Source organism: Talpa occidentalis, unplaced genomic scaffold (assembly GCF_014898055.3).
Source record: "Talpa occidentalis isolate TD23 unplaced genomic scaffold, MPIMG_talOcc4v2.1 talOcc4.10, whole genome shotgun sequence".
Lineage (NCBI taxonomy): Eukaryota > Metazoa > Chordata > Mammalia > Eulipotyphla > Talpidae > Talpa > Talpa occidentalis.
Genome location: NW_023600993.1, coordinates 86,379,169 through 86,395,407, shown reverse-complemented (window position 1 = coordinate 86,395,407; position 16,239 = coordinate 86,379,169). Strand labels below are relative to the sequence as shown.

Here is a 16,239-nt window from a genome sequence, read left to right as displayed (position 1 = left end):
TAAAAAAAAAAAAAGAAACCCACTAGATAAAAAATGCCTTTACTACTTAACCTTCGTGTATTACCAATTAGTGAAGAGCTTCTGGGAAGATGGAGCTACCTCTGGTGCCCTTGTTGTCAGACTGCTAGTTTGTGAAACCTGTTGGGTGGGGAAAGCACGGGAGACTCTTAGATCCTCAGGCTCGAGCAGAAGCCAGCCAGCTGCCTGCGCCTTACAGGGTAGGTGTTCTAGGTGTTCTTGTGGAGAGTGGGAACTTGCCTTTTGCAGATGGGCAGCCTTGGCCCACCACCCTCCGGTCCATCACTGCCTAACCAAATGACTTGGGCAGGTGCCTCAATTTTCTAATCTGTCAAATGGAACAGTAAAAATATCTACTTATAAAGTTGTTGGGACAATCCATTGAGCATGTAAAACACCAGTGCTGGTGCCTGTTTCTGAGGAAGCCACTCACAGATGCTAGCTGCTGTCCATATATTTTTCTACATTGTGCCACAGCTCTTTCTTGGAGAGTGCTAGGGGAAAATGCCAGGGACAGGAAAATCGAGAGACCCACAGGGAGATTGTCGAACACAGACTAGGAGAGAGAGACAGAAGGGGGTAAGAGATGGGCAAGATGAAGAGAATATTCACGCTAAGTATTTTCAAAGAGATTATCTTTCTTATTTTCATTGGAATAGTGATGTCATTTCCATTTCCCACTTGGTGAGGAGGTGAAATAACTTAGCCCAGGCCAGTATCAGGGCCAATATTTTGACTTCGAGCCTCGTGCTTCTTTCTTTATGCTCCAGTACCGTATGCACCTGCCAAGACTAAGAATGGTGAAGCTTATGTTGGCTGAATAATCAAGATGGTTTTATTTTTTATTATTTTTTTTAAAGATTTATTTATTTATTTATACAAGAACCAGGGTATAGGCCAGATGCACGGGAGGGTGAGAGGATTCACCAGAGACAGAGCAGGGAACAGAACAGGCAGACTGACGAAATACACTACTGATGGGAGCAGTGGGTGTGACAGGAGAGGTCTGCCATGCCGTGTGGGGCCCTCCCCAGCCGGCCGGGATCGAACCGGCGCTGCAAAGACTGTGGACAGCTCCACAGCACTGTGCTCAACTGCCTGCGCCACCAGGGGAGGCCCAATCAAGGTGGTTTTATTTTATTTTTTTTTTTAAAGATTTATTTATTTTATTTATTTATTTATACAAGCACTGGGTACAGTCAGAAGCACGGGAGGGTGAGAGAATTCACCAGAGCCAGAGCGGGGAGCAGAGCAGGCAGCATAGCAGGCTGAAGGACTGAAGTACACTGCTGAGGGGAGCAGCGGGTGGCAGGAGAGGTCTGCGCGCCATGTGGGACCCTCCTCCGGTGGCCGGGGAGCAGCCAGGGATCGAACCGGCTCTGCAGAGGCTGCAGGCAGCTTCGCAACCCAGCGCTCAACCGCTGCGCCACTGGGGAGGCCCCTCAAGGTGGTTTTAAATTGATTTTTCCCAAACTATTTTTTGGGAGAGTGGTGGTGGTAACAATTCTTTTGCTGTTTAAATAGGCTTGGAGAGAAGTCTTCCATTAGTAATATCATAGACATGTCTGACCTTGTGTCTGGAGCTTTACATTCTATCTCATTTTTAATCCTCACAATAACTCTGAGGTCAGTATTATTATTATCTGAGGATTAGTGAAGTTAACTAATTTGCTTAAGGTTTACCTGATAGTAGAACTGAAATTCATAGCTGGATAGCTAAACTCCCTAAATGGCCATGGTAACTTAATGTAATCCAGCATTTCCTGAGCTTGTTTGGTGGTGTTTTATCATACCTGCCTTTATCTGCCTTTTACAGAACATATTTTATATACACTATTTAAATAATTTTGGAGCACTTTTATATTTCATTAGATTGTCGATCTGGGGGGGGGTTATTTCTTTCATCTTATTTCTCATTAAACAGATACGCAACTTCCTTTTTTCTCCCTAGAATTTTCCCTGTACTCCCTGTGCTTTTGCTGATAAAGTCAGCAGGGTTTCAGACACCACTTTCCTGTTCATATACAAGTACTTATTTTATCATCACTAAATGGAGCCTATTAGCCCTAGGACACAGAGAGCAAGTTAGGGGAACAGGGAGATATATCACAGAAGGAGGCTCCTTGAAAAGTGCTGTCTTCACGTCTAGCATAAACTCCCCAGTTATGTGGGAATAAGGACAGCATTGTCAGGGGCAACATGCCAAGGCTTTTGGAATGAGGCCCTCTTTTTCTGCAGGTGAGCCTGGGACATTGAGGGACAGACACAACCAGCCTCTGTTTGGGCTTAAAGATGCATTTAGGTTTCTTGAGACCTTTCTGTGGGTCCTATAGAGTCATACTGTTCCTGCCCCCTTTTTTAATAAGGTAGAGAAATGAGAACCCAGAAACTGCAGGCAGGATCGGCAGCACTCATTTGGGGGTGTACTCTGGAACCAGGCACACTAGTATCTTTTTTCCATTCTTTTTTCTTTTTCTTCTAATTGGGGACTTAGGAGAGTATATTCAGTAGCTTTCCACTTCTTTCATGTGTCAGCATGAGCTTTTAAATGAGGTTTGCAAAGGGCAGGGTTTGGAAATTGGATGAAAGAGCATTAGGCAGACTATTTTCCTGATGAAGGGGGAACTGCTGGTTTATTTATAGCAACTTAATGGGAGATAACAAAGTTGAGGTGGTAGAAAGAGCCCTGGGCTAGAAACCTATGTTCTAGTCCTGATTCTTCCTCTAACTCAGTACAGGATCTAGGCAAGCTGTGTCACTTTCCTGGGCATCATTTTTCCCGAGACAGGTTGGACTTCAGTATCCCTGGGAGTCTTTTGAACCCCTCTGCTTTTGATGGCATGTTGAAACTCTTATTTGGTCAAACTTTGGTGGGATATCTGATGCCTTGTGGTCCACAGATGGTTACTAATAACTGTCCCTAAAGAAGGGTGGGTTTCTTTGACATTGGTTAACTGTGTTGTTTTGATTTTGGGTCTTTTGTTGCCCGCATGCACAGGGAAGATAACAGGTGACTCCAGCAAACACAACTAGTGACATGAGGTATGGCTGTGGTTCTCCTGGCTGAGGGCACCCTGAACATTTTATTTCTGGGCATGATGGGCAAGGACCATCTGAATGATTGCTGGAGACAAAGCAGGGCTTCACTTGGCCCCCTGCCTGCCAGTGCCCTGCCATGACCTGGCTGCTGAGGGTTCTTCAGAATTATCACTTAGTGTTGCATTTGTGTGTAAGTGTCTTTTGGAGTGTGTTTGTTTTAGCTGTGTGGTTCATGCTGAAAGTAAGAAAGAAGCATCACTCTCCTTCCCTCCCAGCCCTTGTACCTTCTGCTAGCTGAATTAAAATTCTGTTAGTAGAATCCTGGGTCTTTGAAAGGACTGTGGACACGATCACTCATTTAGTGAAAGGATATTATTGGTTACTCTTTCCCCAACGTGTGAAACTGCCTATGTGAGTCATGAGTATACATTATGACTTCTTAGCATCAGTTGATCTACCTTGGACTAATGATCCCTGTAATGAATGCCCAAGTTGGGGCAGGAAAACTTGCCCTACTCACAACTCTTCAAAGAGAAGTCACCTGCCTCTGCCTAGACAGGAGAAAGAACCGTCCTGTCTAGTTTCGTTGATCCAGTGCATTCTTTGAAAACAGTTTCTGTACAGTCACTACAACAAATGCCTCAAAGGAGTTTCCAGTCCTGGGTGAATGTCTTTTCAGCTGATCTCTCTGCTTCTTAGGGTATCTCTTCTCTATTTTTCTTCCAAATAGCTGTTTGGAATGTCTAATGAAGCAACTGTCTGGAGACCAATGTTTATTTCAGTGTGGTTGGAGTTGTTTTTGCTTCAGCTTTCAGAGCCAATAAAGCTGGTTATTAGATTTTGTAACTGCTGCTGTAATTACTCTCTTGGAACCAGCAAAGGTATAATTAAATATGGAGATTCAAGGACTATTTTTTCTTTCCATCTCAAAGTTACCTCTTACCTCTTAAATGATTATTGGCTTGGGTGCTATTTCAGTTGTTAGAGAAGTTGTGTTTATGAATGACACTGGGATTCTTTGGGAAAGGGATTTCTTAGAAGCATCTTCTTTGAATATTTGGTTTAGATGAACTCCTATTGATCCAGTACTTGTTTTTTCCCCCATTTTTCTCCAGTTTCATTGATATAAACATATAACATTCTTTTAGTTTAAGTGTACAACATAATGATTTGGTATTTGTGTATGTTGCAAAGTGATGACCACAGTGAGTTTACCCATTACCATATGTGGTTACAGTTTTTTTTCTTGTGATGAGAACCCACTACTTACTTTTCTCATGGAATTTGGAGAAGTATCAGGCAGGGCACTAAGAGTTAGCATATATTTATGTAAAACCCTGGGCATAGCCCTTTAGGCTTGGGCAACAGATAAACCCAACTTTCTATGGTCAGAAATAAGGTTGGAGTGGAGGATGTTTTACTTTAAGTGTGTTAGTGTGTAGGAAGAGTGGCATTTTACTCACCTTCGCACATTGATTCCAGTGAGCCTTTAGTTTACTAGCATTGCCAAAAGTTTGTAAAATACAGAGTGGTTCAGGTACCATGACTATGTTCACACGTATTTTTGCCCAAATGCTAACCCAATGTCTAGTTTCAAGGTTATTTTACTCATGACCCATGTGTGAAGGTTTCTGATGGGAATATTAAATGTATAACCTTTCTCTTTGGAGTTCTTAGCTAGTTCAGAATACACACAGGAGAGAGATGGGGTAAAAAAATCAACTATCCCCAGAGAGGAAGATACCTAGTCAACCTTGCAGGTAGGAAGCTGGCTGTTTGCCCAGCACCTTTTCCTAGTATCAGAAAGGCATATCTTACAGTGAGGATGGAGGAAAGAATGTTTCCTGCCTTATGGACCTGGGGGAATACAGCGAAAGAATCTTGCCAAATAATTGCTTGTTTACATATATTATCTCATTTACTCCTTATTAAAATGAACCTTTCAGGGATGGGAAAATAGCTTACCTATCTCTGTCTATGAGCTGGAGTTTGAATCTAAGGCAGTTAAACCTCAAAATGCATTCTTTGTTTGGGTGCCTTCTCATGCTTTGATTTGTGTGTGTTGACCAGAGGATGTGAACTTCTGCTCATGTGCTTGGCTATATATATATATTTTTTAAGATTTTATTTTTTGTGTAGCAGAACTGGGGTGTGAGCCAGAGGTGCAGTTGGTGAGAGGATTCACCAGAGACAGAGTGGGAAGCAGAACAGGCAGATAGATTGAAATACTCTGCTGAGGGGAGCAGCGTGCAAAACAGGAAAGGTCTGCTGCGCCATGTGTGGATTACCTCCCTGTCTTTGGATCGAACTCAGGCCGTCGATGTGGGCTGTCTCAGTGGTAGCGCTGCGACTTAATCCCTAGGCCACCAGGGAGGCCCAGCTTGGCTGTATTTTGAAGGATGTGAATTTTGTATAGTTTTGAAATTGAATGTGTTTCTTGTGTAGAAGAGATTATTAGCCAATCTCTCTTACAATAGAAGCAACTGAGATACATCCATTACAATTAGGGTGAAGACTCAGCTGAACTGTGGACATCACCTTGTATCTGGCTCTCTGAAACCCTGTTTTTCTCTCTCATGCAGCTGCCCTCCAGGCACTGAAGCGCAAGAAGAGGTACGAAAAGCAGCTGGCACAGATCGATGGTACACTCTCAACGATTGAGTTCCAGCGAGAGGCCCTAGAGAACGCTAATACCAACACTGAGGTGCTCAAGAATATGGGCTATGCCGCCAAAGCCATGAAGGCTGCCCACGACAACATGTAAGTGGTCCCCTGCTAGTGGAGGGGGGCACCCAGCATGGAGCAATGCTGACCCTGGAATGCCTCAAGCTGAGGCCATGGCCTTGGTGGATAGATCTCTTGACTGATCCGTGCCAGCCCCTGAGTTTTTGTTTGTTTTTTTTTTAAGATTTATTTATTTATACAAGAACTGGGGTACAGGCCAGATGTGCGGGAGGGTGAGAAGATTCACCAAAGACAGAGTGGGAAACAGAACAGGCAGACTGACTGACTGAACTACACTGCTGAGGGGAGTAGCGGGCGAGACAGGAGAGGTCTGCTCACCATGTGGATATCTCCACGGCCGGAGGGGATCAAACTGGCATGCAAAGGCTGCAGACAGCTTCACAGTGCTGTGCTCAACCACCTGCGCCACCAGGGAGGCCCCTGAGTTTATTTTAATTTGCATTCTGTTTTTGGAACTCCTAAAATGGATTATGTCTCCTGCTGCCTTGGAAGCAGATCTTATGGAATGAAACAGTATTTTCTGTGTAATTCAGGATTATTGTGGTGAGCTTAGAGTTTCAGTCTGGAAAGGTCTTAGAAGGTCCTCTCACCCAGACCTCTGATTACCAAGGTAGGCAAGCTTGATGGGACTTGACTTCCTTGGGTTATATATGAGCTTGGGCATATATGTATAAATATATTCCCTTGGCTAGGACTAGGGTTAGAAGTAATTGATTAGAATTTAAGGTCCATGACTTTTTCATCACACTGTCAGGTGCCTTGAAAAGTACTTCCAAGGGTTTCTGATCTCTTATGTCTGCTGTTAATGGAATTTTCTGCCTCTCCTCTTGCTTTCGGTTTAGACTATTACGTTGACAATGTGCTTGACCTCAGTATTCCTGTCTTTGCATAGCTACTTCTCACTTATAGTGGTCTAAGAAACTATATGAACAAGCTTGTTGCAGTTATAATGAAAGGCCAAGGTAACACTAGAGCCAAATGAAGGCCTCTCATGAACAAATTTTGCATTTGGAATTCTGCTTCAATCGGCAGCATGTATGTGGGAGTGCTTAGAGGCCTTTTTTGCTTCCTTCTGAGTGCTCACTAGAAAAGGGATTGGCAAAATGCAGCCTGTTTTTGCCAGTAAAGTTTTTGTAAATAAAGTTTTACTGAAACACTATTTGCCCATTAATTTATATATGTCTTTTGTGTGACACAGTAGGGTTGAGTATTTGTGAGAGATCATGTGTATAGACTGCAAATTCTAAAATTGGTACTTTACAGAAAAATCCTACTGGTCCCTGCTCTAGAAATGTGGGTTTGTAGGAAAAGTTGTATTCAAATAAATGAGGTGGGGCTTCCCCGGTGGCGCAGCGGTTGAGCGCGGGGTTGCGAAGCTGCCCGCAGCCTCTGCAGTGCCGGTTCGATCCCCGGCTGCTCCCCGGCCACCAGAGGAGGGTCCCACATGGCGCGCAGACCTCTCCTGCCGCCCGCTGCTCCCCTCAGCAGCGTACTTCGGTCCTTCTGCCTGTTCTGCATCCTGCTCTGACTCTGGTGAATTCTCTCACCCTCCCGCGCTTCTGACTGTACCCAGTGCTTGTATGAATAAATAAATAAATAAATAAATAAATAAATCTTAAAAAAAAAAAAAAAAACAAATAAATGAGGTGTTATCTGAGAGTTCATTGTTCTGAGCTTCCTGAGTGAAGTCCATGTCTGCGTCATTTCTGGTCCTCTAGATACCTAGCACCTAGTACAGAGCATTCCTTTAGGGCCAAAAATGGATTTGGATAGATGGGAAGGGCCTGTCAGGTGGCATAGCTGTACTTTATGATTTATGATTATACTGCCCCCTGTACAGAGTTCCCTTAAGCTTGAAGAAGACTTACTGACCCAGGAGTTAAGGCTCCATGTTCTCATTTGACATGTTACTAGCTTGCATAAGAGACTGTGATTGTGGCACTTAACTTTGCCTCATTTCTTCAGGGTTGTTGGAATAGCTGATCTAAGGATTCTTCCACCCTGTTGATACTATGATTCTTAAAGGGGAAAAAGAAGGAAATAAAGATTCACAGGATTAATTGTAGGGGGTGAAGCTGGGAAGCAGACTATGTAGAGTGGGGTTTCTGTTCCCACCTCACAGACAGTCTTTTATAGATTTTTATTTATACACATAAGAATTTGAGCGCTTATTTCGATACACACATAGAGAACTGGGTGTGTGACTGGGCTTGCATATAAGAACTGGGGTGTAGGGGCCTCCCTGGTGGCTCAAGGTGTTAAGCACCGTACTATGAAGCAATCCGCAGCCTCTGCAGCATGAGTTCGATCCCCGCGGCTGGCCAGGGAGCAACCCACATGGCACAGCAGACCTCTCCTGACTGCCCGCTGCTCCCCTCAGCAGTGTACTTCAGTCAATCTGCCTGTTCTGTTCCCTGCTCTGTCTCTGGTGAATCCTCTCACCCTCCACACCTCTGGCCTGTACCCCAGCTCTTGTATGCATAAATAAAATCTTTTTTAAAAAAAAAAAAAGAACTGGGATATAGACCAAAGGTGCGGGGGTGAGAGGATTCACCAGAGACAGAGTGGGGAGCAGAACAGGCGGATCTACTGAAATACACTGCTGAGGGAAGCAGCAGGGGAGACAGGAGAGGTCTGCTGTGCCATGTGTTTCAGCTCCCTGGCTGGGGATCAAACTCAAGCCGCAGTGGCTGGTGATCGCTTGATAGCACTGTGTCCTTAACCCCTGCGCCACCAGTGAGGCCCATCTTTACACAGACTGATCATCTAATATGACATCTGTCTATTTATTTAAAGGGACATCGATAAAGTTGATGAGTTAATGCAGGACATTGCTGACCAGCAAGAACTGGCAGAAGAGATTTCAACAGCTATTTCAAAGCCTGTTGGGTTTGGAGAAGAGTTTGATGAGGTGAGTGTGTTGGGTCACATGTCTATACAGCGACTCCCGGGTCACCCTCTGATGTGTTGTTGCAGGTTCTCAACCTGGGGCATGCGGTCTGGAAATCACCAGTCTCATCCCTCCAAAGACTTAGACATAAGTAGGGCATAGTATTAGCCCTTACTAGTTCTAGATTTTTAGGGATACATTCACTGTCTGGGTTAGGAGGTGGAGTAAAGGAACTGTTTTGTTGGGACTCCTCAATAGGCCTCAGGTTGCTGGTTGGTTTCAGGAAGCAGTTACTCTGCACCTTTCTTTGGTGGGCCCTGGGCTCAAAGCTGGGGCAACCAAGGTGACCATGCCCTGGAGAAGTTAACAGGATTTGCCTTTAGACAACGCTAATGTGAGGGAAAGGTAAAACCACAAAAGGAGCATTTACATCTGGCTCCTGAGCCATCTGTTTGGAACTTTGCCACCTACCAATTTCTGCTATAGCAATTGGGACCTTGGTTTCTTGGGTTTTAAAAATGCAACAAAGTCCCTGTGAGGCTACTGCATTCTGCCTTAGATTTGAGTTCAATGAAGACTCTCTCTGCTAAGCCTCACTCCTTGTCCTATCAGATTCTCACTTGTATAATTGAGAAGACAGCCTGTGACTCTTACCTTTGGCTCCCAGCACCAGGGTTTTCATAGTTTCAGAGTGGACTTTGATAGACTGGTCAAGTTACTTTCAGTTTAGCAAACATTTCAGAATATTGACTCAGTGTGCCCAGTTCTGAGATAAATAGGAATGAAAAGATACAACCCTTCTAAATATTTTACAGCCTATTATAAGACACCAGATGTAGACATCAGTAATTGCTTGATAGTCTGTATGTTCACCAGTAGAGCATATGTTGGGTTAGTTGAGTCATAGAGCATTGGCCTGGAATTCATCTCTCGTCTGACCTCTTCAGGGGAGGTGGGGGGATTCACTTCTCCGGAGGAGGGTTCTGAGCCATCAATCAAGAGATACTGCTGCAGGAACTGGGCTTCCCAGGTGCATCTGTTTCACTGTTTTGTTTCCTTTTACCAGGATGAGCTCATGGCAGAATTAGAAGAACTAGAACAGGAGGAACTAGACAAGAATTTGCTGGAAATCAGTGGACCCGAAACAGTCCCTCTACCAAATGTTCCTTCTATAACCCTTCCATCAAAACCCAGTGAGTACTCTTTATCCAGAGTCACTACACATCTGTGACACCATGTGGTGGGTAATCTTGTGGGTGGTTTGCCTCAGTGTGGGTTCTGAGTTTGCACAGCATTGAGAACTAGATAGGATCTATTGTGGTGGCTGCAGAGACATTTTTACCTGCCCATTCCTAGTTTCGCTCTAGAAATAGGATTTCTTAACCTTGGCACTACTAACCTAACCAGGTCATTCTATGGGAGGAGTAGGAGGGCACCCGTCCTGTGCACTGTGGATACTTAATAATAATGGCTGTGGCCTCTAGATGGCAGTAGCACCCCCTCCCCAAGTTGTGACAACCAAAAATGTCACCAAATATTGCCAGATGTCCTGGGATTTACACACACACACACACCCCAGTCGCGTGCGCACACACACACACCAGTCGAGAACCACTGTTCTAGAATAATTTTCCCTGGGTGGCCAAAAAAAGGGAAAGGCCCAGGCACTGGGAGAAAGTATGAGAGTTGAAGTCCAGGAGGGCTCTCACGTCCCATGTGGTCTCCTGCGCTGTCTGGGGGGGAAAGCCCAGGCCCTGAGACGACCACTTTGAGAAGGAAACAGCTTTGGAAACCTGGTTCTATAAAATTTTCATTTCCTGCCTCTTCTCCCTCTCCACTCCCACATCATTTCACCCTTTGGTAATATTCTACAACGTATTCCTATAGAACAGGTGAAGCAATTTGATTTGGCCTGGAGACTTCGGGGAACAAGTGCGGCCAGGCCGTAGTCAGCTCAGTCTCCCGCATATCCAGGGGAGATGGCCCCTGCAGTCAAGTGAGCTCCCTGGAGAGCTGTGAGCAGTGCTGTCGAAATGCTGTCCAGAAAGCTGCCTGTGGGTGTGCAGTGGTGGTTTGAGCCACTTGAGGGGAGTGGAGGGCTGTCGAGGATTAGTTGTCTTCTGGGCTCTTACTGCTCTCCCTCACCATGGATGGTCTGGGACTGGAGGCCTCAGGAAATCCTTAGGGGCTCTCGATGTATAATCCTTATTTTGTGAGGCCCTGCACAGGAGGGAGTGGCCTGGGGAAAGTGCTTAACCAGGAGTTTATGTTGCAGGTTTAGGCACAGAGAAGCGGTCTGCCGCAGCCTGGAGAGGAAGCTGGCTGCCAGCAGACGCCATGTAGCACAGCCCTGGCTCCCAGCTGGGGTGCGTTGAGAGCAAGCAGCAGGTCTCCTAAAAGCCCTTTTTCTCTTTATACAGCCAAGAAGAAGGAAGAGGAAGATGATGACATGAAGGAATTGGAGACCTGGGCTGGGTCCATGTAACTGGTCCAGTGCAGGCTGGGCCAGACAGACTCTGGTGGCCTGCGCAGCAGGCGTGCGTGTGCGTGTGCAGGGCAGGCAGGACGTGGTGCAGGCAGGTTCCATCGCTCTTGAATCTCCCTCCAAAGCAGTACGGCCACATCGCTGCTCACTCTCTGCATAGCATGGTCTGCACCCAGCGGGATGGGTTGGGGGGAGGGGGGGCGGGCGGGGTGGGAGGTGCCTGCTGTTTATAATGTTGAATTTCTGTAAAATAAACTGTATTTGCAAATCCAACATTGAGCTTCTGGACTACGCTAACTCCACTGCTGAACCTCAATGGAAAGGGTCGACCGTTTGCAGTTTAAATGATCTGAAAATGTAGCCTCTGTCCTTTTAAGTCTGTTGACTTGTCGCACATCTCTTTGTAAGACTTGTATGGTACTGGCAGAAAAGTCGTTTTTTAAAAGCCATAGGCTTTTCCTTGTTCTTAGCTGTAATAATGCATCTGATTTGGTTTCCTCAAGAACTGTATTTCTCTCCATCACCTGTGACTGGCCCCTGTGTTTACCACTCTGGCCCACTCCTCACTCCTGCTCCCCTGGTCTTTTGGAGTTTGTGACACTGATTTGAAATGGATGGTGTTCTCTTGAGAGCAAGTGAGATTGTTAGAATTAAATTCCAGCTATACATTTTTCTAACATAGCTCTAAGGTCCTTGTTGCTGTTTGTGATAACTGATAGATAACTCATTGGAAACATGTGCATACATTTATATTCAGATGAAATTATGGTTTGCACTGTCTATTAAATATCTCGATTAATTTTCATACTTTGCTGTTGTGTTCAATTAGTTGTCATTTGCTTTGGGAGTAGACCCTTTCCAGGTCAGCATGGTGTCCCCTGGAGCTGTGGAGATGTATGGAAGACTTGAGCTTGATGCACATCAACAGCCTGAACCAAAGAGCAGAGCCTGTGTTACTATAAGTGTGTTTAGGTTCTGGAGACTGAATCTGTGGCGCTGAGTGCATTGACAACCAAATTCCCTCGTCCTTCGCTATCAGCATCCATGAGTGATGCCAGCAGGACAACAGAGCTTCCACCTGTTGGAAACCCTGGGGCTCCTACTGACTCGGCCCATCTGATGCATTAACCAATCAGCCACATTGAAGAAAATGGCCTTACCTGTGGGGAGGAAGTGTCGGGCAATAACTAAGACTCTAGGACACAGTGGTAGCCCGAGGCCTCCTGTGACTTTCTGTATGACTTTGTGCAACAACCTCTTCTACTCACTCCCTTTTTCTTTATTCTTATGCCCCCTTGAGAAGCTGATGAATGCTGTGGACCCTCTCCTTCAGAAAAGTCAACATACGCATCTTCACCCTTAATTCTGCATGCAAAGTGGCAGAATTGAAAGGATCCCTCTCCATTGTCCATCCCCAAATCTCTTACAGTGGAAAGCAACCTGAGTTCACAATTGAACACTACTGTTAACCACTGGTCCCACCCAGATCTCATGTTCCCATCTGTGAGACCAGGACACAAGACCAGATCATTTCAGAGGTCCTACCTGAGAAACAGCCCATGCTGTGTTCCCCAACTGTCATTGCTCTAAGGTGTGCCTACACTCATATTTGGCACTTGACCACAGTGGTTGGATTCATGACTTGTGTGGAGGTTGGTCCTGTCTGGTTATTTACACAATATCCTTATTTCCAGCCCAAGAAGAATCTGGTTGTAATGCCTATTACTGCCAGCATCTGCCTTCCCAGCCTGCATTGGTGTGACTCCTGGGCGTCACTGTGGGTGAGATCCATGCTGGACATTCTTAAGCTTTTCTCATAAACTGCCTCAGGGCCTTCTCACCTCAGGTCTGGGAGTTCTCAGGCCCAGCCATCCAGCTCTAGCAAGCCCAAAACCAGGTCCAGAGCAGTGTCTGGGGAATAATGAAAAATAGTACTTTCTGCTATTAATAGATGTGGGACATGTGCCAGGCTTGTGGGATACAGTGTTCAGTCATACCCAGTCTTTCCCACTCTCAGGAGTTTCTTAGTCAAGCTGGAGAGAGAAATTACTGTGTCTGGAATCCTTGGTCACAAGTAGCAGAAGCATCAACTGACTGGTATAAGCAGTAAAGACATGTACCAACTCACTCAAAACTTAGTCAACGAGTCCTTTCTTTTAGGAAGGAAGAAAAAGGGATAGTGGTGAAGTAGGTGGTACCAAGTGTTCACAAGAGGCAGACACCAAACATCAGACAGATGTGAGATTACTGATTCTCAAAAGCAGTGGAGTCACGACGTGTTCATTTCAGCTCCCTCCATTTACCTCTGCCCTCTTTTCAGAGGTTGGAAAGTAAAGGTAAGAATTACAGGGAACCTTGGTCCACCCAGGTTAAGTGTCAGCACTATGGCAGCCACTGCAGCATGAATTCGATCCCCAGCCAGGGAGCTACTCAGCAGACCTCTCCTGTCTTGCCAGCTGCTCCCCTCAGCAGTGTGTTTCAGTCAATCTGCCTGTTCTGTTCCCCACTCTGTCTCTGGTGAATCCTCTCACCCCCTGCACCTCTGGCCTGCCCCAGTTCTTGAATGCATAAATAAATCTTAAAAAAAATATTTAAAAAAAAATTACAGGGAAATCATTAGAAATACACTCCACTGGCCTCACCCCAGAACAGGACCCAAGAATTTGCATTTTAACAAATCTCATGGGTAATTCTGCTGTAGGATTTGGAACACAGGTTTACAAGGTCAAAATAGAATGGTTTGGGCCTCCCGGGTGGTGCAGCGGGTTGAGCGCAGCACTGTGAAGCTGTCTAGGGAGATACCCACATGGCGCAGCAGACCTCTCCTGCCTCGCCCGCTGCTCCCCTCAGCAGTGTTTTTGTCCCATTTGCCTGTTCTGCTCCTCGCTCTGTCTCTGGTGAATTCTCTCATCCTCCCGCACCTCTGGCCTGTACCCCAGTTCTTGTATAAAAATAAATATTTTTTTTAAAAAATGGCTTATATGGACCCTCCATGGTCTGGCCTTCATATTCACCTCCCTTTTTGTCTCCATATTATCACACAGAATTCTCCTCCCATTGGCAACATTTCAAATATGAAATGAACTACAGATGGGAAGACTGAGGTCCTGAGGTGCTTCATATCCCATAGCAAGTACAAGCAGAGCTAAGACATCAACACAGCTCTCATATCCTAATCTAGGTCTCTTCCTGTCTGCCTTGGGTACTTGGCCTGCAGAAACAGCTTGCTTCCTTTCCGCTAAGCTGCATCCTGGCCTTGCTCAGGCAACGGAGGAGTTAGGTGGCTCTGGGATAGAAGTGCAGACCTGTGGGTTATGGAGCCCAGATTGCACCAATCCCAAACTAGATTTCATGAGCCCTGGCTAAACTAGGCCCAAATTCCCAGTCTGGACTGAAGCAAAGGTCCCTTTTCAGAGCAGAAATGTGTTCTGTTCACAGTTGAAGTTACTCTCTTGGACTCTGGTTTTCAACAAGAAAAACCCTGAAGGAGTGACAAACATTCATGGAGCCTTTACGAAAGCAAGCACTTAATCAGCATTGCCACGTTCAGTCCATGCAAGTATTTCAGGGCAGGGCCCACTCGCCCTATTTTACAGCTGAAAAAACTGTCTCAGAAATAGAGTGACTTGTTCAAAGTCACAGAGCTTGTGAGCAGCAGCAGAGGCACAATAATCCAGCCTTTTCCCTTCCACCCTCACCCCAGCCCTTCCAAGCCATGGTGGGGGGGGAGGGGCAGCCTTGGAGACTCTAGAAGTGCCCATTCTAAAAGTAACCAAATGTTGGGTGCTGGGGCCTCCCTGGTGGCCTAGGGGTTAAGTCTCAGTGCTATCACTGTGATGACGACCCACCACTGTGTTCAATCCCTGGCCAGGGAGCAGCAGATATCTGTCCCGCTGCTACCCTCAACAATGTATTTCAGTAAATCCACCCGTTCTGCTCCCCACTCTGGTGAATCCTCTCATCTCCCCTGCATCTCTGGCCTACACCCCAGTTCTATGCAAAAAGAAAAAAAAACACTTGGCACCCAAATGTTGGGTGCCAAAGAGGAAGCCAGTTTGCCAGAATCTTTCTGCTGAGAGCAAAAAAGCCACAGGCAGCAGGATCTAGATCATCCAGGGTAAACTGAAATGGAGCAGTGAAGTCAGAAACAGTGAAATTGGCCTTTCAGCTCCTTCCACAGGGAGCTTTCAAAGGTGGAGCCCCTCTGGGGCTGATTTTAACTGGTGGCTGAAGTCAAAGACTGTTATAGGTGGCGCCCCCTGGAGGGGGCTGCTGGTGAGGGTGGATGGTCCCAGGGAAAATACAAAGTATCAGTGCGGGTAGAGACTCTGGTAAGAAATAAAAAGGACTGCAGAATTCCGGCACTCAGCATTTGGGATTTCAGCACTTTTGGGTATTCAGGGATTCCGGGGACAGCGATTTCTACCCCCACCATGTCGGTCTTCCAGAAGGCTGTTGCGGGCCTCTGGAGAACGTGGAGAGGCTTCCAGCAGCCAACCTCAAGAGAGGAAAAGTTCGGAGGCTTTACGAGTAGCCAAGCGACTGAACTGTTCCTGGTTTTGCTGCTGTTACAGCCTGGCAGGGAAGGCGAAGGCCCGGAGCTGGTGCCTCACTGAGCTGTGAGTGTGGCCGTTTGTCTGGTCGTTTGCCCTTGGGCCGCTGCAGCTGCTGTTTTGAGTGTCGCTTGTCTGGTGCTGCATGGGGGCATCTCGGTAGCAACCGGAGCATCTCCTGTCGTGTCTTCTGCTGTCTTCGTGAGTTGGATCCTGGCCTTTTGTCTGGTTGCCGGGTGCTCCAGGCCCTCCGTGGAGGGAAGATGCCATTTTGGACGCCTTTTGTTTAAGACTTCAAAACACCGGACACTGCTTCAGGTGAGATAAACGGCCACTTGTGGCCTCAGTGACTCTTTGTTTTCCCTTGCTTGTTAAATAAATCCCGTTGTTGTTGTTCTCTGAACCTGAATAGTCTTGCAATTGTGTTCGCGAGTGAAGAACTCAGTGACTGGTAAACTATTTGGGTACTGTCCTTGGCCAATTTTAGTGCCCCTTATTGCCCAGTCTTG

General features: G+C 46.2%; 1 protein-coding gene across 1 annotated transcript in view; it reads left to right on the top strand.

The window, feature by feature from the left end:
- CHMP4B (charged multivesicular body protein 4B) overlaps nt 1-11,982 on the top strand; it is a 42,749-nt gene extending 30,767 nt beyond the window's left edge. The window contains exons 2-5 of the mRNA XM_037496732.2: nt 5,640-5,817; nt 8,599-8,713; nt 9,759-9,885; nt 11,113-11,982. Of these exons, the coding sequence (XP_037352629.2) occupies nt 5,640-5,817; nt 8,599-8,713; nt 9,759-9,885; nt 11,113-11,177 (485 nt within the window). The 3' untranslated portion in view covers nt 11,178-11,982. The remainder of the gene's footprint in view (nt 1-5,639; nt 5,818-8,598; nt 8,714-9,758; nt 9,886-11,112) is intronic.
- Nucleotides 11,983-16,239: the final 4,257 nt, after the last annotated feature.